Source organism: Chroicocephalus ridibundus, chromosome 2 (genome assembly GCF_963924245.1).
Source record: "Chroicocephalus ridibundus chromosome 2, bChrRid1.1, whole genome shotgun sequence".
Classification (NCBI taxonomy): domain Eukaryota; kingdom Metazoa; phylum Chordata; class Aves; order Charadriiformes; family Laridae; genus Chroicocephalus; species Chroicocephalus ridibundus.
In genome coordinates, this window is record NC_086285.1 from 145,210,905 (window position 1) to 145,237,443 (window position 26,539).

General features: G+C 36.4%; 1 protein-coding gene across 1 annotated transcript in view; it reads right to left on the reverse strand.

The window, feature by feature from the left end:
* The window catches only part of STK3 (serine/threonine kinase 3), a 147,205-nt gene that overhangs the window by 44,101 nt on the left and 76,565 nt on the right, over window positions 1-26,539 (reverse strand). The window contains exons 9-10 of the mRNA XM_063327259.1: window positions 18,143-18,335; window positions 8,260-8,435 (exon numbers count right to left, since the gene is read on the reverse strand). Coding sequence (XP_063183329.1) covers window positions 8,260-8,435; window positions 18,143-18,335 — 369 coding nt within the window. The remainder of the gene's footprint in view (window positions 1-8,259; window positions 8,436-18,142; window positions 18,336-26,539) is intronic.

A 26,539-nucleotide genomic window follows, 5' to 3' on the forward strand; every position in this document is an offset into this window, starting at 1 on the left:
AACTAAGGAGTTGCAAAAATTAACTTAAAACAGTCTTGCAAAATTCCAGTCGCCCACTCCCCTGAGGCAAGTTTTATTTTTACTTCTTTTCATTATCATTAATCATCATAGCAAAGTGTAGGAGAACAGATTTTGTTTCATGGTGGTAAATTTGCATGATACTATCATAGAGATGATTTCAAAGAATTCTGCTGAAACCCTGAAGTAGAACACGCACCCCCCAGTGTCAGCACTCAGTTTGGGGATCAGACATTACACACAAAGGTGTGGTACCCTGTCTTGACATTAACAGTGAATCATGCAATACGGAAACTATTTGGATTAAATATCTCCTCCCCCCCCCCCCCTTTTTTTTTTTCGGTAAGGGAAAACAGAGTAGAGACCTGAAACTGAATTGGTTTGATGAACAAAAAAGGATCGTCTAAAACTTGTCCAGCCACAACAGTTTTTTTCAAGTATTTCAAAGCTCTTTCTAAGCTATACACATTACTTAGCTATTACAGAATGATCGCAAAGAGGTGTATTAGTACAGACAACTGGTTACTAAGGTAACAAGATGTTACTTTAAACGCACAGCACAGCCCCAGCTCATCAGCTTCACTCACTTCTTTCTTTTGTTCTCCTTAAACTATGCACAAATTACAGACCTGCTGTACAACTGAATACATACACTAGAGCTACACTTCAGCCTCTCCACTAGAACTAATGAGAAGAAAAAAAAAGGGGGGAGTTACATGATGCAAGCATTTTAAACTCTTTGTAACACTAAGAATGTGAAAGTTGTCTGAAAAATGTTTTAAAATGTCTTCTCACTAGAAACTACTTTGTAATTAAAAAACACATTGCATGTTGAAACTATTTGACATGATAAAATAAGACGGCAGGGATGCTTTAAACTTTCGGGAGAGAAACATGGTTAAGTTTTATTGACCAAATCTTGGCTGAAATTTTCCAGAGGCAGACTCAGTTTGGAAATAATAGCTGACTGCTAATTGCAAAAATTGTGAAGGTTACCCAAGGTCTCGCTCCTCCAAAATACTGGCCCTCCTAATAAACAAATTAAGTATGTCGCTATTTTTGAGAGCTTGAGCTTGTAAGACCTATGTGTTCTCAACATCTTTTATGATTACAAACATCAGCCGTCAGCTGTAGCTTAAAAAGCCATAGGAAATAGGGCCTTCGGAAACATTTACAGGAGGAGGTCACCTACAACAATCCTCTGCTCCAAGCGGGATCAACCCCACCAAAACTATTCCTGACATGTTTATCTAACCAGGTCTTCAACACTCACAATAATGGCAACTTCTGCAACCCTCTGAGGCAATCTACTGTTGTACATTATTATCCTATTAGACATTCTTCTTCTTACTATCTAACTTCAAATAAACTGCTGCAATTCAAGGCTGAGTTCTTGTCTTATCTTCAGAGTACCATGTCAATGATAAGTAAAAATCTTTAATTCTGTTTTTTACATGTAAGAATGCAAAAAGCTTTTTTGGCCTAGAAGGGTGTTTTCTGTGCTCTTTTAGGATACAAAATTCATATAATCTTTGCCAGATGGCATGATCCACCTTCTAAAACTGCAAAAGTACAGCACTGGCACTTTGAAATGACTGACCTGGTGATCAGAGTATCAGTTTTAATATAATCCTACAATTTAAGATAAACAAACAGGATAGATTCTGTTTACAGCCTAAAAAATTTAGTTATATATGAAGACCAAATTACTGGGCTTGATTTTCAATTATTTACTTCTTTACTAATAGGGGAGGGGAGATATTCAAAGAGAAACGATCTTATGTTCAAAACCAGTTGGAGAAACACTCTGCTCAGGTAGTGTATTCCCCTACTCTGCAAGAAAAACAATTCTCCTTTTGTGGTCAGAATATACAAAAGGACTAAGTTAAATCAGTCAGTATTTGACTTACAGAGTTGAAAAAAAAAACCCAAAAAAGTGTAATCGGTTGGTCCGTTCTCTTTGCCTAATGGAAAAAAAAAAACAAACAACCAATTCTACGTTTTCAGTTTACATGTCAGGCTGGCACAACTTCCCCTACTGCCTGTCTCAACAGCTGCATGGTCAGTCTAACAAACCACGGCCGTGACCTGCAAACGATCCACGGTGGACACTTAATATGAGTATCTCTCCCACTGAATTACCACCACACTTTTCATTTTTTCAAATAACCACTCAACACACAAGAAGCTTCTGTACCAGCCTTCTGTACCAGCCGAGGTACAGAAAGCTTCCACTGCTGAGGTTCACACTGTCCTCAAAAAATGAGCTAGATAAAGCATATTATATTCATTATATTCATTTTATAGTCTCCTCTGTTAGCTGTCTGAACTGAAGTCAATGAAATTCTGCATGCAGACTGCTGACACCAATAATACTTTTGTTTATCTCGTATGCATACGGCCCATGCAACCCAGAAACCTAAGTTTTATATTTGCTTAGTTAAGAAAACATTCTTCCTGTCAGCATCTGGAAATGCTTCATCATATTCAAGCAACTAATTAAAAACAAAGCAAAATGAATATATGCTAATACTTCATTTAAAATTTTCAAATTAATTAGAGGATAATCTGAAATGATTGAAAATAGATGAAATACATTCATTCCCATCAAATTGAAAGAAGACTGTAACAAACAAACTCATCTGCTGCTTGAATAAAATCAGAGGAAACCCTGCCAACATTTTGGACAAAGAAGTATTTCCAGTGAAGCTAACTCAGCCTAGCCTTATTACTGAAGTTTTAATTAAATTCTATTTTGTCTTCAGCTATTTTATGGTATTTACTTTTTTAACAAAACAAGTGTTGCATTATACATTTATAAATGTTAACTAAAGCGCTCCGTATCTGTAATAATAATATTTCACAATCATTATACTCTAATGTATTTGTTCGGTTTGAAACCCAGGGAAATATTCTGCCTAGGGTAACAGATGGCTTTTTAAATTTTTGTTGCTATTCCAGAATCTTTAAGTCACCCAAAATGCATCTACTTAAACATGATACTGCAGTTATTGCAAAACATGATCTACATGTTCACTGTTTAATATTTAACAATCTGGATACCATTCCTGTTTGGAAATAATTCTACTGAAGACAGAAATCATTACCCGAGCATTGCTATAATAAATAGATTTGCCTTTTTACATTTTATCGTCTCGTAATAAAAAGCAAATGACTCATTTAAAATGGAATAATATATTCAGTCAGTACAAATGAAGTTTAGCAACTCATTCTGAGTAACGTTAATTAACAGGCTATCATCAATTAGATATCACTTCACTGCAGTTCATGTAATTCCTTTGTTAACGTTGTATCCCACACTAACACACATTACTAAGGGGCAGAAGGATGTACAGGGCAATTTTGCATCTTAATGAAATGTAAAATTTCATGATACAGTAAAATTCTAAGTAGCAGGTTATTTAACAACATGCACACATAGCACATCAGTCTAGCAAGCTAAGATTTACCTGTCTTCCCCCACATGATAAAAATGTTGAGCACTTTTGCTTATTAGAAGTTCACCTTCTTTGGTGAAAACTATCTTCTGTAACGCCCATAAAAATGTGATAAATGCTACACAAAATACCACAAAATCTTCAACTGTAAAAGACAAAAGAAATTTGAGGAAGCTGCTTCAACACCACCTTGCAGTTATACCACTCATTTAATACACAGCTCCCTGCAGCATGTACATATCTCATGGAAAACATTCCCCATGGAAAGAACAAAGCTATCATAATAGCAACACGGTCAATACGAATATATATCTATAAAAAACAACTGTTCTTAAAAAGACTGGTCACTTAGATCGTCAAAACAAACACATCAGTTACTCTAATTTGGCACTCTGATCCAAAGTGCTGACTTGCGAGCTAAGACTAAAAGTTTAACATTAAACAGTTAAGCTTCGTTATGAAAAGCTGCTTATACCATGCATCATTAACATTTCTATGAATATCACACCCATACACCACACAGCTTTACTGCATCTTTACTTATTCAAAGACATTATGCCACTTTTCCCCACAATGAGTAGTATCTTGCTGATTACTTACCGGCATCAAGGTTTGCTGTGAATAAAACATCACTTAACCCCAAGTACAACTGACAGAATTAGCGTTAAAAATATTGCTTTCATTTTGCTATCTGCTGCATGCCGTTTAGAAATAATGAAAACGTGTAAAAGAATTGCCTATAGTCTGATAGTATTAATTGAAAACAACAAATCCACAATGATCCTTGAGTGTAAAATAGATACTAAAAGTTTAATATAAAGGCTGAAGTTTGAATAAACACTAGTTTGGTTTTTGAAAGATTTATATGCAATCAGAACTTCAGCACTTCCATTTCAAAGGCTGAAGTGGAAAACACCAAACGAAACCATTTACAAGTACTTCTCCAGAAATACATTTCCCTAAGATTCACTGATATAAAAGAGCCATACTTTTGCTTTTCAGAATTTATCATGAGACAACAAAAAGAGACAACAAAATAACTGAAAACAAAGATCAAAAAAAAGCAACCTTATACAAATTCCTAGTCAGTAAAAAGACAAGGTTCAAAAATGTTTAGGGTTGTTTAGTTTTGGTTTGTTGGTTTTTTTGTTTTTTTTTTTTTTTTTAGAACAAGAACAAATGTACTATAAAAACCTCAAACACCTCTTATGCATAAAAACCAGCACCTTAGTTCTGAAGCATATGCAACAGGCTAAATTTGGAATAACATAATATTCAAGGTACCACAATTAAGTCTAGTTAAAAGACATTTGCAATATACCTAATTCAATACAATGTAAAACTTGAAGGTCTGCAGTGGCTATTTTTTCTCATCAATTCATGGAATATTACGTCAATAACCACCACAGACTGATCCCGGAGCTGAAGGCCCGCAGGACCAACAGTCATAGATAGATCTCAAATTCCCATATGGTATTAGTGAAAAAGAAACAAGATCAGCTTTTGAATTTCAAAACAGATGTACTTTAACAGTGAAAAAACAAAGCTTAAATATGTACTTATAGAATAAAAAATGCTGCTAAAATTACTTTCTTTAAAGCTCAGATTGATGACCAAAGCATCTTATTTTCTTGGAAAAGTCCTCTATTTTCATTGGCAAGGAGTTTTTAAAACATTTACGTCAGGACAGAAAACTATGCCCACAAAAAAGCTTTCAAACCAGACCCAGCGCTAAGTTCATTTTGCATTTTTTTATACATTCACGTACCTATCTTACGAGAAAAATTTCCTGTATCATTTATTTACATCATCTAAAAACATCAGCAAGTGTGTAAGACTAACTGCTATATCTGCATTACATGTATTTGTACATTTAAACAAATAAAACAACTATGTATTGTCTTATCAAACAGTAAAATATACTAGAAATATGATATCACCGTGACCTAAAGCAAATATACCATTTGGCCACAAGAATTAGCTTCCAGTTCTGCAGGTCTCACCTTATACACAGAAATAAGCAAATCGATCAGCTGCAGGGATTTATAAGATTTGTTTTTCCTCCCTTTTCCCTTCTCCCTCCCACCTCAATGGCATTTCTGTTCTCTAGTTTATACTGTAACAGACACATACACTAATAAACTTCTAAGTCTTTCCGTTCAGTACTCTTTGAGTATCAGTTCTTAGTATGGCACTGTCATTCTGCCCTGGCTCACAAGTAAAGCGTTCACTGGCAGCCAGCACGGGTATGCCATGCACGGCTTACAGGGTATAGGGGTAAGTAAGAATAATGGTATCATTCAGCCTCCAACGACCTCCAACTTACAAAGCATCCCTCCTCTTCTACATAGAAAGCTGGAGTACTATTAGAATATACTAGCATTAAGTTAGATTTTGATCATTTATATTTTAGTTCTAGCTTATCAATCCGTTCTTTAAATAAAATTATGACTGTCAGCATTTATTGTTAGGATCCCTTTCTAGATCCCATTAAGAATAATTCCAAACAAAATAGAATGGAATTATTTAGTACAAAAAGTTTCCATTATTTATCCCTTTCATGAATCATTTAAAGACCTCATGTCAGCAACTGAAAACATTCATGTTGATCTCACAAAGAGTAGACAATATATTATGCATGCTGCCCACCAATTTATCCTTTCAGAAAGTCTCTTGCAGGCCACTTACCAATACTGCCACTCACTGTCTAAAATATAAATAGAAGTGCTTCTAGAATATATAAATAAATAATAATTGCCTATGATTAAAACCAGCAGGCTGTTAAAACCAATATCCTGTGTGACATGAGCCCGTACCAGATGCTTCAGAGAAAGGTATTCCTGAGAGGACTACTCTGAAGCAGTGCATCCATTATTGAAGAGTCTTCCTAAACTCTTTCTTAGGCTGGCTTATCTATGGAAGTATTTGGCTTTCATCATGCTTAAAACAAAATTCCACCCCCTCAAATACACACACTGCCCATGCAAAGAGCTATTCACTTTTTCTTTAAATCCTATTTGGTCTTCACTCAGAATCACTGTGTAGCAATAAGCCTTACAACACCGCCTTTTTAGGAAGTCAAGGACAAACTGCACATCATGTAACTTCCATGAGACACTGGAACAGGTTGCCCAGACAAGCTGTGGAAGCCCCATCCCTGCAAGCATTCAAGGTCAGGTTGGACAGGCCTTTGAGCAACTAGTGAAAGATGTCCCTGCCCATGGCAGGGAAGCTGGACTAGATGGATGACCTTTAGAGGTCCCTTCCAACCCAAAACATTCTATGATTCTGAAGTCCTTGACTTGCCAGTCTAACACCACTAGCAAGGTTTGGCTACAACACAGAGTAGTTAGTTTCTGAAGATCAGAACTCCTCAGGTTGGATTCTAGGAGAAATTCCTATTTCAAGAAGGCAACGTCATATGTATGAGCAATGTCAACAAGTTCCATAGCATTATCCATGTGCCAATTATTCATGAAGAAGCACTTACAGAATCAAGATCTTAGCATTTACAAGAATAATAATTTTTGCTTGCATTTCTTAACAACGTAAAACATAGGATGAGTTTTAAATTGTTCTAAGGGTAATTTTATTGCCACTATAATAGCCCCACTTAAATATGGGCCAGTTATTTTCCAATGAATAGTGCAAATAATTATTTTGTTAGTCAGTTATCAGGATGATGACTACTGCATTTTATGGTCAAAAAAAAATCCAAAAAGCCTAAAAAAACCCCACCCAACCAAAAACCAACTTAAATCAAACCTCTCCAGCAGCAACAGCTTGTACTGTGCTATTTAACTGGCTTTACTCCAGTAGCTTAAATTTAAGAGTCAGCTTTATGTAGAAATGCAATAAGTGAAAACTAGGGAAAAAATCCCACACCTACAGCTGTCACCTAAAATTAAACACAACATTTTTCTTAAAATCCCAAGTGTTCTTTCAAAAGGTGCCATGTGATCATATTTAGCTACTGCACTGCAGTTAAGAACATGTTTAATCTACAACAGACAAACTGAATTCTTTCATTCAAACACGTTAAAAAAAATTAACAAAGGTGAAACCTAGGTATAATTATCTACAAGTCTCAAAACAGTAATTATTTATTTCACTTTAAGAGTAACATATAACTTCGGAACATTTTGGTTTTGCTCCTGTTTTAATTTGCAACATAGGCCAAAAGAAATAAATTACACATATTTTGGAGGGGGAAAAACCCCACCCTAAAACAGACAGACTAGTGTTAGATAGAAGAATTCTATGTAGAGAGATGTGGGCTATTGGAATAGTACCAACAAACTGGCTTGTGCAAAACAGTAGGTGATCTTAACCATCTCCAAAGAGATTGATTAAATGGCTCTAATCCAGTTTAAAATGCTTATCATTTTACTGAGATACTCAGCAAACATGACAACAACATTCCATGCCTGTAACAATTTATTTATTTTTTTTTTAAATAGAACTGGGTCAAATTTTAAAGTTCTTATAACACATACATTATAAAAAACCAAAAATACTAAAAAATAAAAAAAAATTAAAAATCATTATTGCAAAGAAGTATATTCATAGTGTCACATACCATTCCTCATAAAAAAGGTCCTGTGTTAAGCAAATGTACTTATTTCAATGACCAGGATAAGGCATTAAGGTAGATAATTGGATGGTATTCTTGAAAGTTTACTTATTTTACTTGTATTAACATCGTTATAGAAAGGGATTAACTATTTTTGGCACATATAAAATAAACAGCATGCAAGAAAGTAAACAACAAAAACGCACTTACGAAATCAAAGTCTCCATCTTGAGGGACTTTCCAGTTATCAGGGAAAACATTTTTGGATATGTGGTAAGGTTCATGCATGTTCTGATTACAGTTTTCAGGGCTTTTATTCTTCGAATCTTGTTTATCAAAGTAGTCCATGAAAGAAGGTCTTTGAACTTGTGGTGATGTAGCATTTCCTTAGTTGAAAGAAAAAGAGAAAAAAAAGAAAGTTAAAACTATTTAAAAAAATCAAATATTTACTGCACTATAAAATAAACTCTATTTATTAATTTTCTTGGATTTTACAGAAAACTAATATAGTCATCTGTATCTGTGTGGAGGCTGTGCAAGCCTCCATTTGTCCCCTGAGGATCTTTGGCATAAAAGCTCATAGCCGAAGAATGATATTTTTGAAGCAAGATACAATGTGGAGAAATGTTCACGACATTTCAGAGTTGCACGTACAAATAATATTAGAAGTTACTTCATGCAATATCTATTTGTTGTTATAGAGACTGAATAACACAAGGTGCTACGCATCCCTTTGGGTGCTGAATGCCCCTAATTTCAAGGCCTGGTCCACAGGCACTTGTAGGAAAGCAGCAGAATTCCATCAGTTTCACCAAAGGTGAGATTTAAAAATTATGTAGAAAAAGAACTTGCAAAAAACAACTGCACAAACTGTGTCTAGACACTGCTTAACTAAATTCATTGCCAATGAGGATTCTCAACAAATTATGGGATCACACTCTGCAGATGGCTGCAAAGCACCCTATCTCCATGGTGTGGAAACCCTGGGGGATTTTCGTCATCATCTACGTGGCTGCGAAAGCTTTATGAAGCAGACTGAAATCAGCGTGAACTCCCGTTCTATCATGCTCTTCATGAAACTAAATGTAAAAAAAAAAATTATCTACAACCCTAAATGACTGAAATTTGTATTCATTTGTGGGATTTCAAAGCAAGTTCATTACTAAATAGAAAAATAAATAAAACATAAGACATGCTTTAGTAGTTCTACATAACTGTCACCTCAGAGACTATATCCTGTATAGCACTGACTCATGAAACGTGTACTTGCTTGCAGTATAACACATTCTACATAGCGAAACATGAAATACATTTCCACAAGTAAAATGTGAGTTGAGATGAGATATATAACCAAGCTAAAACAAAAACAAAACAAAGCAACCCACCAATAGAACTATGCTTTTTTAATTGTAAGCATATAAAATAATTAAGAATTTTTATTTGAACTACTTGTTTTAACAAATGAAAAGGAAAACAACTGGAAAGATCTTTTGGCTTGTGTTTATTACGATCACTAGGAGTTGCTGATTTTCATATCAAGCTTTACATTTGTTTCTATTAATTCACAACATGGTTTTTTTGTTCCCCTCCTCTTTCACCTCTTATTTCATCATCTCTTCCTGTGGTAACCTATTGACTCTGACTCAAGATTTTTTTAATTAATCCTAATTTTGCTGCGTGGTTAATAGCGGCCTTTTTTTTTCATTAATGCTTATTTTTGTACCGCCATCTTTTATAGCATATTGACTTGTTCTTTTCTTTCTGCTTTTTCTACATCATTCTGTTCTAGTATGATTTCTTCTTCTGGATTTTTGTACGTGGTGTTCTACTGTCTTACTTATGGTCTAGGCTTCACCGCACTTGACTCCAGTTGCTTCACTTCAGCTCCACAATGACTCCTCCATTCAGCCTGCCTTGTTTCCAGACACACCTTCTCCTCCCCACATTTTTTTAGCCTGTTTTTCTCTCACTTGTTGCCATATCATTTTCTAATATTCTTTTCTAATACCAGATCATAGTCGTCTCTACTCACCACGCTTTAATTAATGACAACTACAACCATACAAAAACATTCACTGAACTAAACTCCAGGTTGAATTTAACAGACCACATAGCAGACACCTCTTCTCCAGAATCTCCCAAGTTTGCCCCCACTGAACTCAAGATCACTTGAACGAGGTTTCTGGATCTCTTGAGCCTGGGGCTGAGGAAGGGATGAGAAGTAAACAGCAGGGATGCCAAATAACTACAGAAATAAGCACTAAAGGGCAAAAATAGAAGAATCTAAACTTTAGCAAAACATAAATTTAGAAAACAGATCCAAAAGAAGGTAGTAGTATGATGGGGCTGGAATTAAAAACAGAAATACAATGCATTTTCTTAATACCAACCTTTTATTACTTGCTGATTGCTGCCCAAAACCCCTGAAACTATTTGTACCAAAAAGATAGGACACCACATTGCCAGCCTTTCATAACCAATATTTCTCTTCTGCTGAGATGGTTGTACTTATGTTTCATCCTTGAGACATACTTACAAACAAGAAGATTACCCGTGTCTCTGTTAGAAACTCTGAGGTACCAAAATGTTGGCCCATTACAGGTAAGATAGTCTCCTTCATCTCACGTAACAGAAAATACTAAAAATTTTCCAAGTACTGCTCTTAAGTTTTAGACCTATTTATAAATATCTTCCTTACATATGTAATAGAAGATTGCCGACATACACAAAAGAAATCAACCCCTCCAAATTCGTTGCTCTCAGATGCATATTAAGGAAAGTGGGTCAACAGGCCTGAAGTTACACTGAAATGAGCAAAACACATATAGTTTATACTTTGAGGACTTATTCTATTTGTTTTGATAAATAAGAATGCAGAAACTCATTTCTGATTCCAATTTAGTATAGTTAGTTAACCTATTTAAAAGAACAAGAGCTCCTTTCCTTCACTGTAAAAGAAAAAAAAAAAAAATCACACACGAAACCAGAAATATTATGCCTGCAAAACAATGGGACCAGAGATGTTGCAAGGTTTGTTTTTCCACAATGTAAAAATGCAAGATTTATGTAAAGAATTATTTTTAAGGTTTTATTTTATTTTTACAGATAATGAAATGAAAAAAGATACTCTTTTTTAGATCTCTAGCTAACCTAACACAAACAAGTTTAGTTAATATTTCACGGAAAATGGGATAGGTTGACACATACTAGTTTAAAGGCCCTGTGAAGGCTCTTACCTATTTTGTGTTGACTTTACAAAACGCTTAGGTTCTTTATGCCAGAGTAAACTGATTAGGTTGCACTTTTTTGCAAAATGTAAGGTTATTAGAAGATCATTTTGGTCTGAAAGCACTTTTTCTAACTTTCATGAACAATAGAGGAACAGTATCTTGTCAACTGTCTTTCAAGAACCAAGAAATTTTAAAGTACTGTATATAAAGATTCCTTTAAGGACAATTAATTCACTCAAGTATCCAGTAAGTTACTTTTTATACAAACTATATATTTGCCACAAAAAATCAGCAGCACAATCAGTATCGCTCCACAATTACCCTGAAAATCTATTGTGCAATAGACTGTTCCATTCTAGGATTTGGATTTTCCAGTTCTTCTCATTTTAGTTTGCTCTTCAACAAGAGATGGTCATGTTTAAAAATGTTTGCCACAGTTTCAGCATTTAAGAATATCAGTCTCTTATCATCCCTATACTTGCCCACTCCAGGACTTCAAGATGGCTTTGGGAAGAAAATCACAATAAAAACAGCAGTCTGAGAAGCGAAGCTGCTGTCAAGCCATGAAACACAGAGACCACCACGGACACTGAAAACATAATTTCCACCTCAGCAATACCCCTGACCAGAATACGGGCAGGGGGAATGTCCCCCAAATACTTATGTAAGAGAACTTCTTTCCCAAAAGTGTGCTGAATAAAAAGAATAAGGCAGTGACATAACACCAACTCTATCATGCTGTTTCAAAAACATATCATAGCTAAAATAATTCTAAACACACATTTCAAAATAAGAAGGAACGCACATTCCATTCTAATGCATGTTTTGATCAAATTCAATTGATGTCATCTATAAAGAAAAATGCTTTTGTAGCGATGTATTTCCAACAGAAGAGTATTATATTAACATCAATTTGATTTTAAGTCAGTTTAAAAGTTCTGTTGACAGTTGCTAAGTTTCTATACTCTATGTTGGACTGAGCCACATATACATTCCCCCACGGTGGTCTGGCTAACTCAGGGACAGCTTGTTGGCAATAAACATGCTTGTCTTACTTTGTCAGGTGGAACCCATCTCTCCACAGCAGTCCCTGATCCTCAGAGAGGCCCCATAGTCACAAAAGTCAAACCTCTACCAACAACACTAGAGGCACAACTAAGCATTGACCCATAGGATCCATCCACTCCTCCAAGGCTTTCCCTTCACCATCATGATCAAGAACATCCTCATGACCCTCATGTTACTCTTCAGGTCATTCTCAAGGTCTCCTCTGGCAGTGTCATTGGCACACATCCACATGGATGGACAGCAGGAGACAATCAAAGCAACGGACAAGCCTTGGCAATCTTTCAAGTTTGTGGAGCTGGGCCCTGGGCAAGAAATAATTTCTCCTAGATAGCAAGTAAGGTCAGCAGATAAAGGCGTCCATCTCTTACAGAAGGAAGCCTCCCACTGCAGTTTCCTGGGAGCAGGTGGGTGGTGCTGGTGGTATTTTATTTGTTTGTTTGCAATTTTTTTACAATTTCTTATAGGAAGCCTCTAATTCTTTCTCTCACTCCATTACTACCAGGCCACTGGACCTCCTCCACAGCTGCAAATCTGCAGAGGAAATCTGCAGGTCCCCCCCATCCTGGGGACCTCCATCTGCCACTCGACTGAGCAATATTTCCAGCTGCTGCCTCTTCAGTAAAGTTAGGGGATCAGGCTCTCCTGTCTGCAGTGCTTCTGTGAAGATCCTGTCAGTATCTTTACTCCTTCAAAATATATTGCTTTGTCACTATTAGAGTGAGAAGCCGTACTGCAATCAGCTTTAGCCTTCTTTGGACTATCACATCTACTACAAAGGCCAGAACAGCTTATACAACAACATATTCTACTTAGGCTTCATCTGTTTCCACTAACTTCTCACCACACAAGGTGGCCTACAACACAGTGGCAGTAATTCTCCTGGGAAATGGGAGACAGGAGCTTTGAATACAGTAAGGCTGAAGAGAGCCTGGCATTTTGACCTCAATCTCTGGGCAAGCACACTTAGTGAACTACCATGTAGAAAGCTGCCACAGCCACCTCCTTCAGCCGTATTTTAATCAGAAATTGTGATTGTATTTTATGAGTGGACGAGTTCTGCTACTAATACATGCCTACTAGACAACCACCTCAGTCTTACTTAATTTAGGAATTGCAAGGAAGCATCAGAAGAAACCAGATGACCAGTTCTCCTTCGGCCAGAGCAGCTGGGAGTATACCAAAGGATTCATCTAAGAAATGTTTGACTACAGAAAGCTGTGCAACAAAGTGGTTACTGAGTTTGCAGTTTTCACATCACAGTGACTTATGCACCCATGTCTTTATTCAAATTCAGGCTCATTCAGTATTTTGTTTGTTTTATAATATACCTATTTATCAGAAATAATTGCATCTGGCATTTAAATGGAAATTCCACATATTTTTTAACCAGCTGAAGCCTTCACAGGTTTTTTGAAGGACTACAAACTCAAGTTTAAAGGCCTTTTAATGGAGAAGAGTTTCCTGTACAAAACATTGCTTTGCTTCCTGAGAACGGGACTTGTAAAATGAGTTTAATAACTTCTGTTCTATTTTTCCACCTTCTGCAGAAGAAGGAAAAATACTCAATGCCACTACTATTATAAAGCCATTAGTATAACGCTGAGTTATATTTTATTTCAGCTTTCAACAAAACAAAGAAAATCCATGTTAAGTTAGCATTTTGCAACAGCTCTTGAAGCAAAATTGCCAACCTGATGTTTTCCTTCGAAAAAAATTCCCATTTGTAAAAGATACTACTACTAGTGGCATAAATGAACAACCTTATTACCAACCACAGGAGAGGGCTCGAGGACCGGAATAGGCTTGGAAACACCTATCATCTCTTTCTATAGATACAGGAGTAAAGTACTAGTACATATACATATGTTTGATGCATATGGCATCAAATAAAGTGTCTTAACGTGGGCACAGTAAAATGCTTGATGAAAACTACATCCATGAAATATTAATGCCCATGTTACAGCACCACTGAAACCAGCCCATAATTAAGCTTCCTTGCTGAATTTATATAGGACCTAGGTCATAGGTTGTTATAAAACACATATCAATAGCTTTTGCTTTTCAATTGGAAAACCAGGTGTAGGAATTAGGCCTTCCTAAGAGTTATGAAGCATCACTCCAGAGCTACCCAAGCGTCCAACTCCTATTACAGAGGAGACTGACTAACAGTATGGCACAATCTCTTACACTGGATGGACTGAAATCACTGAAAAATAGTAAGTAAATAAAACCAACTCATGAATTTTCCTCTCAAAAATGTAGGTTCTACAGCGTGGTGCATGTCTTGCTGTAATCAAGGATCCCATAACACAATAATACAAAAAAGTTCATCGAGTACATGCTGGAACCAAACCTGTCACTTGCCAGCTGTATGATGAAACCATCATTTGCCTGCCATCAGGCTACCTCCAGTTTGCTGGCTTTCCTTCGCTGGCATTACAGGTCTCAAGACAGCCACCTATGGAGGAGGAGGGAGGGGAAGGAAACCCGCTGTCCCAAAGATTATATTCTGTTTGATAAGAAGGAAGAATGTTTAAGAATTACGCAGACTAAATCTAAGATATTTCATGTCTTATAGGGCAAAAAGTAATAAAACAAAAACCTGAACTATCTAGAAGTTTCACTGAAGTCTGAAGCAACAGTTAGAAACCCAGAATAAGTCCAAATCGCAAGAAGAGGCAGCTTGTTTGCCAGCCCAAAGCAGATGGGAAATATAAATTTAACATAAGAAAAAAAAAGGAGGGTAGTGGCGTTAATGAAAAGGAGAAAGGAGAACAATCAGAAGGGCTCTTGGTGAACCAGAAAGCTCTAACACTAAGCCTTGCTGAAAAGCCACAACGGGCATATAGGGAAGCTGGTCTGAATACCAGTCTCAGAACTGAGATATGAAAAGCTTCTATGTGAAAATACGTACAATCCAAGCAGCTGAACAAAAGTAGTACTACCTTCCATCAATCCCACTCTTTCTTCCACTCCATGTTACACCTCCTAAAGTTAAGGTCTATCCTCCCACCTCTCTGTATCTACATTTTCTTCCCTCCATCTAAGTACATACTGCATAGTCTCTGCTCAGAGCATGCACAGGCATACTAAGCAAGAAGGCATAAATGTTGTTTATTGCTAGGCTGTATATTGTATGTTGGGGTAGGATGACAGGCCTCTTTTTGTTCCAGATCCCAATTTTATCCGGGCACAATTCCCTATTTGTGAAAAAAATATGGTTTTGGTTATTTTCTGTCATGGCTCCCAGAGGCCTCTAAGCATGGGTACTTATAAATAAAAACCTATTATTGTTTCTTATTTTGTTCTTGAGCAGGGAAACAAAAGGCAGAAGGAAACAAAATGTGAAACTAAACACAAGAGCAATTAAAAAAAAAAAGAAGTTTGTCGTAAATGTTTTGCATCTCTAGGAAGGAAATGACATCCCTCTTCCCTAGCTAACTAAGTTTATTTCTCCAAGCTTCTTGCTTGCAACGTTCTATTATTCAGAAGTATCGAAAAGTACTTTTAAGCCACTTGTTCTGATTTATTATAATCAAACCACACAAACACCTAGAAAGCGTCCACCTTCCCTGTAAAGCTACATTGGTAAAAGCAACCAGTCTCCAAAATGTTGTGTCTTTGTCAAGCACGAAGCAGCACAAAATCTATGTCTGCCCCTCAGGGAGAGCAAGCATTTGTATGTCCCTTTCTGGTGACATTTACTTAGGACACTTGCTCTTGCTCTTGTTTCAGCCAATAGCACATGTATCACAGAATCACTCGCAGGAGGACCAGCTACAGTGGACATGATTTATATTTATTTTCAGCTGAGAGATGTTAGGTCCCATTCTTGAATTATTTCTAGTTTTTAATCAATGTGTGTAACGCAAAATACAAGAAAGTTCAGCAAGTAAGTGCTGGAACCAAACCTGTCGCTTGCCAGCTGAAAGATGAAACCATCACTTGCCATGAGGCTACCTCCAGTTTGCTGGCTTTGCTTCGCTGGTGTTACAGGTCTCAAGACAGTCCCCTGTCGGAGGGAGGGAGGGGAAGGAAACCTGCTGTCCCAAAGATTATATATTCTTGTTTGACAAGAGGGAAGAATGGGTTTAAGAGTTATACTGACTAAATGCCAAGGTGTAAAAAGGTAATTCCCTTTCCAACTACAGATTGTTACTGGAATCACTTAAAAATGGAAAATAACAGTACCTTTTAAAAACAGTGTCTCCAGGAACACAGCAGACAAATAGGACATGGGTAAGAGATTGCAGTGTAAACCTAATGACACTTTTTTGATCTATTTGGCACACTAACAGGTTTTTCCTCTCAGCACGTATAAAAACCACATGGACAGTTATTAAGCCTGAAGTGATCTGAAAGGCCACACAAAACCCTACTTCATAATACTTCCATCCTAAGAATTACTTTATTAACCTTTACTCCAAATTTGCTTGTAATACCTTTCTCTTTTTTCTCTTTTTTCTCTTTTTTTTTTTGCATCACTTATTTTTTCCTTAACTTGTTGAAATTGATGAGTTTGAGATCGCTTGTGCTAACTCTCTGTTAGCCTCACAGTTTAATAGGCAAACACTCTGTTTCAGCATGGAAACAAATTAAAGCATGTACTAAGTGTTTTCATTAAGTGAATCATCCTACTTAAACTAATCACTAATCAACAGGTATGTTTGCTATCTTATTGCTGAGAATACAACAAAAAAAAAAACCAAACCAACAAAACAAACAACAAAACAGCACCAAAGAAAAATCAACAAAACCCTTCCTTCCTTACAATTTGCTGTACATTAAACTGCAAAGAAAATATACTCCTGCTTTGCACTTCCAACTAATCTTGCACAAATTACGACAGGTGTGTATGTGCAAACACAAATGCAACTTTATGTTTGCTATAAAGCATTCAACAAAGCTATTTATTTGGCACTGATTTCCACTCTTGAGACATTAGCTTTATTTATTACCTGTCTCCTCCACCCCCACCCCACCCCAAGCGATTGCCTGAAGTTAAACATTACATTGTACCTCATGAAATCAGGCACCTACAGCCTGAGCAAGATTCATCTATTGATGCTGCCCAGTCAAGCAGATAATTCTATTAAATTCAGCGGGCCTCATTCTGCAGTAGTCTTCAGCCAAATAATGAGCACATCAGTGTGTAGGTATGTAAGTTAACTACTTAACAAACACCTATTTCTGCATATTTTGGTATAACTTATAATTTTATACTTTAAAACATTTGCAAATTTTTCTTCCTCTTTGTTACATACTCCTTCACATGCTCCTGAAGTCAACATGTGTTCAAATAATAATATTCAGTTATAAAATAAAAATCTGCTAATTAATAATGAGTTACAAGACAATTTTGCAGCAAGATGTGTACCGACTGCTAAACCCATGGAGAGTCATGACAAGTTCCCAGGACCACTGACATTGAAGCAGCAGCTTCTCACATCATCACATCACTTTAGTTTAGCTCCAAGAAACTGGTCCAAATGTATGTAAGACGAGGCAAAAAAACAAGAGACAAGCAGCAGAAGGGAGAATTCACAGAAGGCTAATTTTAGAGTCCTCCAGAGAGACTTAGCAAAGCACCAAAACCAGGCTTCTGCTTTGAATCTCCCACCACAGCCACCACTTTATCCACAAAGTATATAAAGAGCATTTAGAGATATAAATACTCCTCTCCTCCTGTTTTAACCACAGAACTTGACACTAAAAAGCCACTGATGATATAACGTTCTCATGCAGTATGAGAAAACATATTACATCATTAAAAGAAAGGCAAATTAACAACATACTTTTCATGGTCCCATCTTCCTCTTCATCGTCATCGCTATTTATTACCATGGTCCCCAAGTCCGATTCTAACATAGTACTGTTGTGTTCAATCATGGTCTGAGCACCTTCACTCATAGTGCTTGTGGCCCTCATTGTACCGGCACTCTCCGAACTGGTCTTCACCATGGTGTGAGAGTCCAGCTCATCTTCATCCTACGAAGAAACATTTGTGAGAATGCAGCACATCATTTAAAAAAAACAAAGCTAAGAAGCAATCATTTAGATGCTTATTCATTAGTTTTATATCTTCATGTGACCTAGGTGTACTGCTAGACTTCCCAGTTTAAAACTTAAAAAAAATTACAAAATAAAAAATGTTCCATATTAAGGAAGAACAAAAACTTTCTTCCTTCTCACAGATGTACAGATGTTTCTGGATATACCAGAAACGTGGCACACTCACCCACTTTGCATCAGCAGCCAGTTTTGAGTAGCTCAGTGATTTTCTGACCCATTATATTTTTATTCCAGTGTTTGGTTACCCATTTTTATTCCAGTGTTTGGTGAAACACTGGCCCAGGTTGCCCAGAGAGGTGGTAGATGCCTCATCCCTGGAAATATTCACAGTCAGGTTGGATGGGGCTCTGATTATACGCACAACATCACAGCATTTCAGGAATAACGTGATGGACTATACACGTTTTCTATATGAGTAAAATCTATTACCCAAGGAGAAAAAAACAAACAAACAAACATTAACAAACAAAAAACAAACCACCACCAACAAAAAACCTAACCAAAGCCCCCCAAAAGAATAAAATCTAAAAAATTCACCCATGCCCCAAAACCCTTTGAGGTCTTGCATTTTCTATTTCTTACTGAACTTTTTTTTCCTTTCCTGTTATTCCCTGACACAGCAGCAGACAATTTGCCTCTAGTACAGACGTAAGTGCAGGAGCCAGCTACATTGCCGGAGTGCCTGTTTCTCTAACTGTTGGTCTAAGTAGATACTGAGAATTGTAGTTAGTAGCAACACCAATACACCAGCTCCCAAAAATTATTCTATTACGTCTCAACTAAGAGACACAAAACCAGATCTAATTTTGATTCAGAGAGTCTGGCTAACAGCAAAACATACTGAAACCAGGCTACAGATCGAAATCTGTGATTAAAATTTTGAATGTCAAAAGAATCATTCTTTTCCAGATTATAATTTGTAAGAATATAAAAGTTCTTCACTTGTATTCCTTCTGGGTTTTCTAGTTGCATTCTAAAACACTACGTTTAGTACCCTACCCTTAAAAAAATTATATTTCCAAAGATACAGAGAGTTTACAGCCACAGCACTAGAAGTCTGCGCCAGTAAATAAATGAGAATATTTTAGTACTGCTCCTCCTGGTGGCAACTTTAATTTTCTTTCCTTCCCCCCTTCCCCCCCAACATTCTTGCTAACCCTAGTGATTTTTACAAGTTATATTTTTCCCTTCCTAACATGGGCGATCAGAAAGTAAAGTCCTGAAGTGTCTTTTTGCATTGCATTTTAAAAGTGGCAGAACAATTAAGTTATTTCCAAGTGCTTCTCTCAGTACTGCAATACAACGCAAAACTGACTCACAACATACTGCTATTTCTCCTATTAAGCGCTACAAATGTGGTGTGCCTGACATACAGGCAGGCAAATCTCTGAGCTTAAGGCACAGTTACATTTTATTTACAGGTTTCCTTGACTAATTAATATCCACTTGCAGTGCCGATGGTCCTAAACTTACTAAAACTGAAATAAAAAATAAAACAAATATTTTCCTGAGGCTTAGAAGTTTTATTTTAGAAGTTAGTGAAAACAAATGATGGCTAACAATAAGAGCAAATATGAAATGGAGTCCTAAGTGACCATTTTCATATCTTCTGCTTCATTAAAAACATTGATATTTTATTTATTCAGTCCAATCAAGCATTTGGATTTGTACCAAAGAATAGCACTTCATTTTCCAGTCTAGGAGCATCAAAAGTACTCTTGTCGTCCAGGAAAGAGAACGGTCATCTTCTATTACCTAGAAGACTAAGGATCGGAAAAGTCCACCTCTGTACTAATAGATTAGTTGTCCCAAAAAGGGAAGTACACGACAATTTTCATCAATAGTGTTCTCCCTCGATCAGGAATGATGCACTGAGAGAGAGAGCAATACAAAATTTTTTAGGGGCCTGTGCACACCCCAAAATAATTAATTTTGTGGGTTGAGCCAGATTGTTTCCAGAACTATCATTCCAGTATTTCTCACAAATATGTGATTTAGCTAATACAGCAGTAGACTATACTGGATCTGAAAAAGTAACTTTATAAAAATATGCAGTGGATCCACGTTATGTGCACATTTATACGAGAGATGAAAGCAATTCCTTCGTACAAACTCCGATTCATGCTTTACGGTTTGTAAATACTGATATAGAACCTTCTGATCTGTTGTTAACAAAGGTAAACTCACTGATCTCACTGATTAAATAAAAACAAACACAATCTCAATTTTAACCAGGAAAAAAATATAAGGTATTAAAGCTGAAGTGTCATGTTCTCATACTGTTTATGAAGACAGATCCAAGAATCAAGCAATAAAACCAGCTAACTCTGGAATTAAATTGTCTCCCATTCTCTTGTGTACAAAGTAGTAAGCACCAAACTTGTATTTGACAGGGTTTTCTGACACACCAGTAGACACCAACAGAAAGAGCGCACGAGCGAGAGCACTATTCTCTCTTGAAATGCTACAGAAAATACAATAAACTACAGGAACTCTGAACAACATTACAGCATGAGGTAAGCATAAGTAAAACACTGCCAGTACCCTGCAACTCTATGGAACAAACTGTTTGAATCTCCTTATTTACTAAAATAAGTTAGAAGATCAGCAAAATCAACCCTTAAAGCATGAAAATGCAATCATAGACACTTGATTATCAGGACAGCCAATTCAAAAAGACTTCAGCGTAAACAACATGCAAGACTTCACAATATGCTTCTAACATAAAAGATCTCTTCACCACATGAGAAGGTTTCTCAGAAAAGATGGCCTCGTACATCAAACCTTAGTCTACATCATTACAGAAGCGAATGAGCTGAGGTGGTAAAGATTAATGGATTTTTATGTTGCATTTTTAACACCCATAGGAGAAAAAGGGATGAAGACTGACTGATAAAGAAAAGACTAAACAAGACATGCAAATACTGCAGCTTGTCTTCAGAAGTTCTGTAACTATGGTTTGTGCCTGTAAAAAGAACACTAGAGGGCACCAGAGACAGCTAACTAAGCTACAATACATTAAAGGAAGATTTACACGCTGGCAAAATTTAGTATCCTGTAAAATAATTTCATTTACTATTAACACCTCATCATCACCTTTGAAAAACGTGGCTGTAGTCACAGCTATCTTTTTGTAAAAGCACTGTAGTAGCTACATAAACACATAATATAGTTTGGTCGAGAACAAAGATTTTGTAAAAGTTCCTAACATGTACAAAGCCCAACTACAACCCAAGTATGGGCTTAATACTGAGCACACACTTAAGCTTAGACCCATCGGCAAAACAGGTAAAGGCTTAACTCAAATCCCATCAAATTCACCAGACATATGTCACGAAACAGTGTTTAAGCTTCTTCTCTACTTCCTTCTAATTGATATACCTAGTAACAACAACTTGCTGTTCACAATCACCTTCCTGTGTTTACTCTTCCTATAATCAGCTTCTGGCTCTAAACTGCTGTGGATTTTAACAATGTGCTCTTAAAAAGCTGTTTATGCCCCTTGGGTAGCTATATTTCACTCGACAAAGTCATCTTTACATATTTCTAACTTAAGGACACTTAAAAGGACTTCAATCAAATTTAATAAACACATATGTTAAGTGTTCTTTGGCTTAAAGGAAAAATGCTATGAAAACAAAGTTTTAACACTCTCATGCAAAGTTACACATATATACATACAGATACACAGATATATACATAAACACGTGAAAGTAAATATAAAAACCTTCAGAAAAATACCGCCTCACGTATCAGATTTAAAATACAGAATAACTCAATGACCACTAGTTCTTTAAAGTAACTGCATAAATACTGTAAAAATATAAAGGAATACTTATAGCAGTTATTTCTTAAGGTCTCAAAAGACAGACACCAACTTCTCATAATTAATATATGATTAACCAAAGAAACTTTGGTATGAATGAATACATACACCGACATCTAGGAATAATTGATTATTGATGGTTGGCTAAGTTGTTGATAGTTGTCAACCACTAAGTGTTTAAGAAAAGCAAAAATGGAGCACTGAGGCAGTAACTCCTTGCTTGACTATTCTAAAATAATTAAGGATTCTTCACGTAATAGAGACATTAAAATGTAAAAGAAAACATACAGGAAGAGCTGCTTGTTAGCTCATTCCTGTAAAGATCCACAGAAATAAATATTTAGACATGTTTCCTGTAAGCTGCCAGGCAACGAGTTACTTTACATTCCCATAATACAGCTGCCCAGCCTCAGCATCCAATTCACATCACACTTCAAAAAATGCACGAGAGAAGAGATTGGTCATGTTTAGTAATGCCTAAACCAACATTTAAACTTTGATATTGGGATTAACCTTCTGTAGAATACACCACTTGCAATTTTTGCTTAATTAAAGAAATCTGTACAATTACCTCAGCACCTATCAAAACCTGTCAGTTTGTCAGAAGGCATTCTCATCACACAAGCAGCTTTCATAACAGGGACAAAACCAGTTCAGAATGCACTATTTGTAATGATATTATGTCTCTCTGGAAGGATACAGACATGAAGACTGTATTCAACCTGAACTGATCCTGAAAATTAAGCACATAATTGTGAAATCTTTGCATCTGATTAATTCTCCAAATTCACCCACTCTTCTCCATTTTACTTGCAGTTGTGTAAGTCACTTACAACCTGAGTGCCCATCACAATACATATATGGCTTTCAGAGGGAACTGAGGCTATGAAAAACTTATTCAAATGTAATTGTTAGGGTTAAATCTGGTTTCCTTACAAAAGGAACAACACAGTTAGAACATTTTATACCTTTCTTCTTGATGGGTCCCAAAACATATACCAGTGAGTAACGAGCACAACTGCTCACACTTTACATAGGAAATTCTTGGGGTTTACATGAATAAAATCCATGCCCCCAAAAAGGTTAACTGAAACCATTCTTTTTCAGTAGTATACGGATCTCAATTCACTGCCCATGAGAGACCTTTAACATTGATAGATTCTACTTAACACTAACACCAATATTTGCTCTTGCTTTTAGGTGTTATTAAACGTTCATTTTTCCAGGTACGACTGTGCCTTTGCACTTCTCTGGTGAAAACTTCACAGCAATGTCATTGGGAAAAATCCACTTCTAAGGTATTATTTTCTAAAATTTATGTGCTAGGTGGCTATTGCTTTCCAACTGAATAGTGACTCCAATTCCATATACAATCTGAAAACATTTATAGATACTAAAATGTGAAGAAATATATGCATGACACTGTCGCTGCTACTACACAAGGTATCATAGGGACTGTCGTTATCTCTTTACAGAACTTCTGCCATCATTGCACGTTATCAAAACCTGTATTATCATTTGAACTGCATGTTCACGGAGTCATGCAAACTACACACAAGCGGCCCTGTATTTCTTCAGGGTTCTGTGGAGATTGGTACATAAGAAAGAGGAATGTGCAATGGTTATTTATCTTTACACTTGAATGCTGGACTGCTGACTTCATCCACTACAGTATACCAAACTGGTACTCATATTATCTGTTTCCCTTTCCAGAAAGGAAAGAATAAATACTCAGTTCTAAGCGTAAAAAAGAACTGGTTAATTGTTTTTCTGTCAGTTCCCCAAACAAGTTCTAAATTAAATGAAAGACATAACCTTTGATCTTATTTTGAAATTAAGCATTATTTTATATATGGGGGTGGGGAGGTGGATGTTATTTGTTTGGGATTTTTTTAAATGACTAACACAATGCTTTAATTTTATTCTTCTGGTTTTTATCCTGCGTTCCTTTAAAAACTTGTGGGTCCATTGATCAATCTCTGCCTAGTACACTTTAAAAACTAAAATCTGTGCTGTCCATAATTTCACTTAATTCAGGCCTCAACCGCACCTACAGGTTGCTCAGGAGTCTTCTAGCACACAGTACATGAATAATACAAATTCAGGAAACACGGTACAGAAAACTTCTCTGATTAAATAAAAAGTAACAGTTTATCCTGCTGTTTCCTAGTTTGGCTGGCTTTGTGCTTTTAACTGATCAGAATCTTTAGTGACTGCAACCGTACAAGATGCTGGTGTCATCCTTCAAATGAATCTGGAATTTCTTACAATGATGTACTGCATTGAAATTCAGTTGCAAAACATGGGAAGTCTGTATTATAACCAAACTATTATATTAAAACCAGTTCAGAACAAGATTAGTTCTGCATTGTGACAACACGAAAGCTATTCATAGGTCACTACCAAACATGGAGTTTTGACAAACTGCATTTGTCAGCAAGGAAATTCCTCCTCCTCACCTCACCATCAGTATTCTTCATTTCACTCACTTGTACCCTCGCTCTTTCTATTGAAGCTATGTATTTCCATACTTTTTTCACTCAAGGCTTACCAAGCAATACAAAATTATTAAAGGCATGTATTTACCAGTAGCAAAAGTCATACTTACTACCAAATATCACATTAACAGCTTTAACAAAAGTAAAAATTTCAACCTAACTACAAACCTTATCACAGACTATTATTAGAATCATAAAACCATATGAAAATTTAGGGAATTGAAACATCTCAGCAGCATAAAAGAACATTAACAAAAATATTTTTTAAAATAGGAACAAAAATCCCTTTTTACTTAATCTTTTTATAACAGCAAACTTTTTCAAAAGTTTAACTATTCAATATAGTCCAAAATACCTGGACATCCTCTTGTCCATTACAAGATATTTTTGTAGTAGTAAATACATGGTAGCGTACAGTCTTCCTTCAATAAAGCTGAAAGAGCTAAAGGGAAAAAAGGCACAAAAGCTCTCCAGAATAATCTCCAGGAGTAATGAAATTTATCTATCCATGATCAGGATAAAAAATATGAAATTATCACACAGACAAGCACCACTTTCCACTTTGCCAGACGCACCAGCTAGTATTTCCCTTTTGTTTGCTCCACTTACAAGCGGCATATCTTCTTCTTATCTTTGGTCTTTCTCTACATTTGGAACTTTCCCCAAGCTCAAAGAGATCTATTCCTTCCTCCTACTGAAGTTTACAAGAATGACACAAACTATTTTTAAAAAATATCCATTTTCTCTGCCACAAGCAAAGCTGGCGTTTGCTGGAGAACTACAGTTAAACTCTCTATCACCTTTCCACGGTATTACAAACACATCCTCTGAATTATTGTCACTTCAAGCACACACGTAGGTCAGTAGCAAATATAAGACAGTCTGACTTACCTTAGCTCGCAATGAATTTGACTACAGACTATTTGTGTAGCCTAGTCTATTACTGGACCTCTCTCACAGCAAACAAAACAGACATAAGATTGTAAGGATTAACCTTTCTGTGTTTTCCCAAAGTAAAACAGTTATAATAATCTGTTAAGCAGAATTAGAATGTGTAGTTCAAGCAGGTACCACCCCTTAACAACATGCAGTAACTACCCAGTTGAACTCTTAAACTTGTCTTCTTATGCTCTAAAATATTAAGGGATAGTTTGCATTAATCTCTTTTGTGCTTTGTATTCAGCCTACCTTCAGTGTTACTTTAAGTCCATCCTTCAAAAAGTTTACTTTGTATTAAAATAGACCCAAAGAGGCAGCCAGCTTATCTTGTTGAGGAAGCACCTACTTAGCTCAAAAATGCAACCGCAAGGGCTTATCTAATTATATCCAAATGCAATATATTATGCATTCTATGCTCAGGATCCATCTCTCTTAACATCTCCTGCAAACTTAATTTGGTATTATTTATTAATTTTAGTTGATCAATTATAGCCTGTAAGTCAGCATCACCATAGAAAACTAAAAAGGAGTATAAGACATCAAATTACTAAGGATGATAACACTATTTCTAAAAGCACTTCAATCATAAAATCATAGAGTTGTTAGGGCTGGAAGGGACCTTAAAGATCATCTAGTTCCAACCCCCCTGCCATGGGCAGGGACACCTCCCACTAGATCAGGTTGCTCAGAGCCCCGTCCAGCCTGGCCTTAAAAACTTCCAGGGATGGGGCTTCCACCACCTCTCTGGGCAACCTGTTCCAGTGTCTCACCACCCTCATGGTGAAGAATTTCTTCCTAACGTCCAGTCTGAATCGTCCCATCTCTAGTTTTAATCCATTGCCTCTAGTCCTACCATT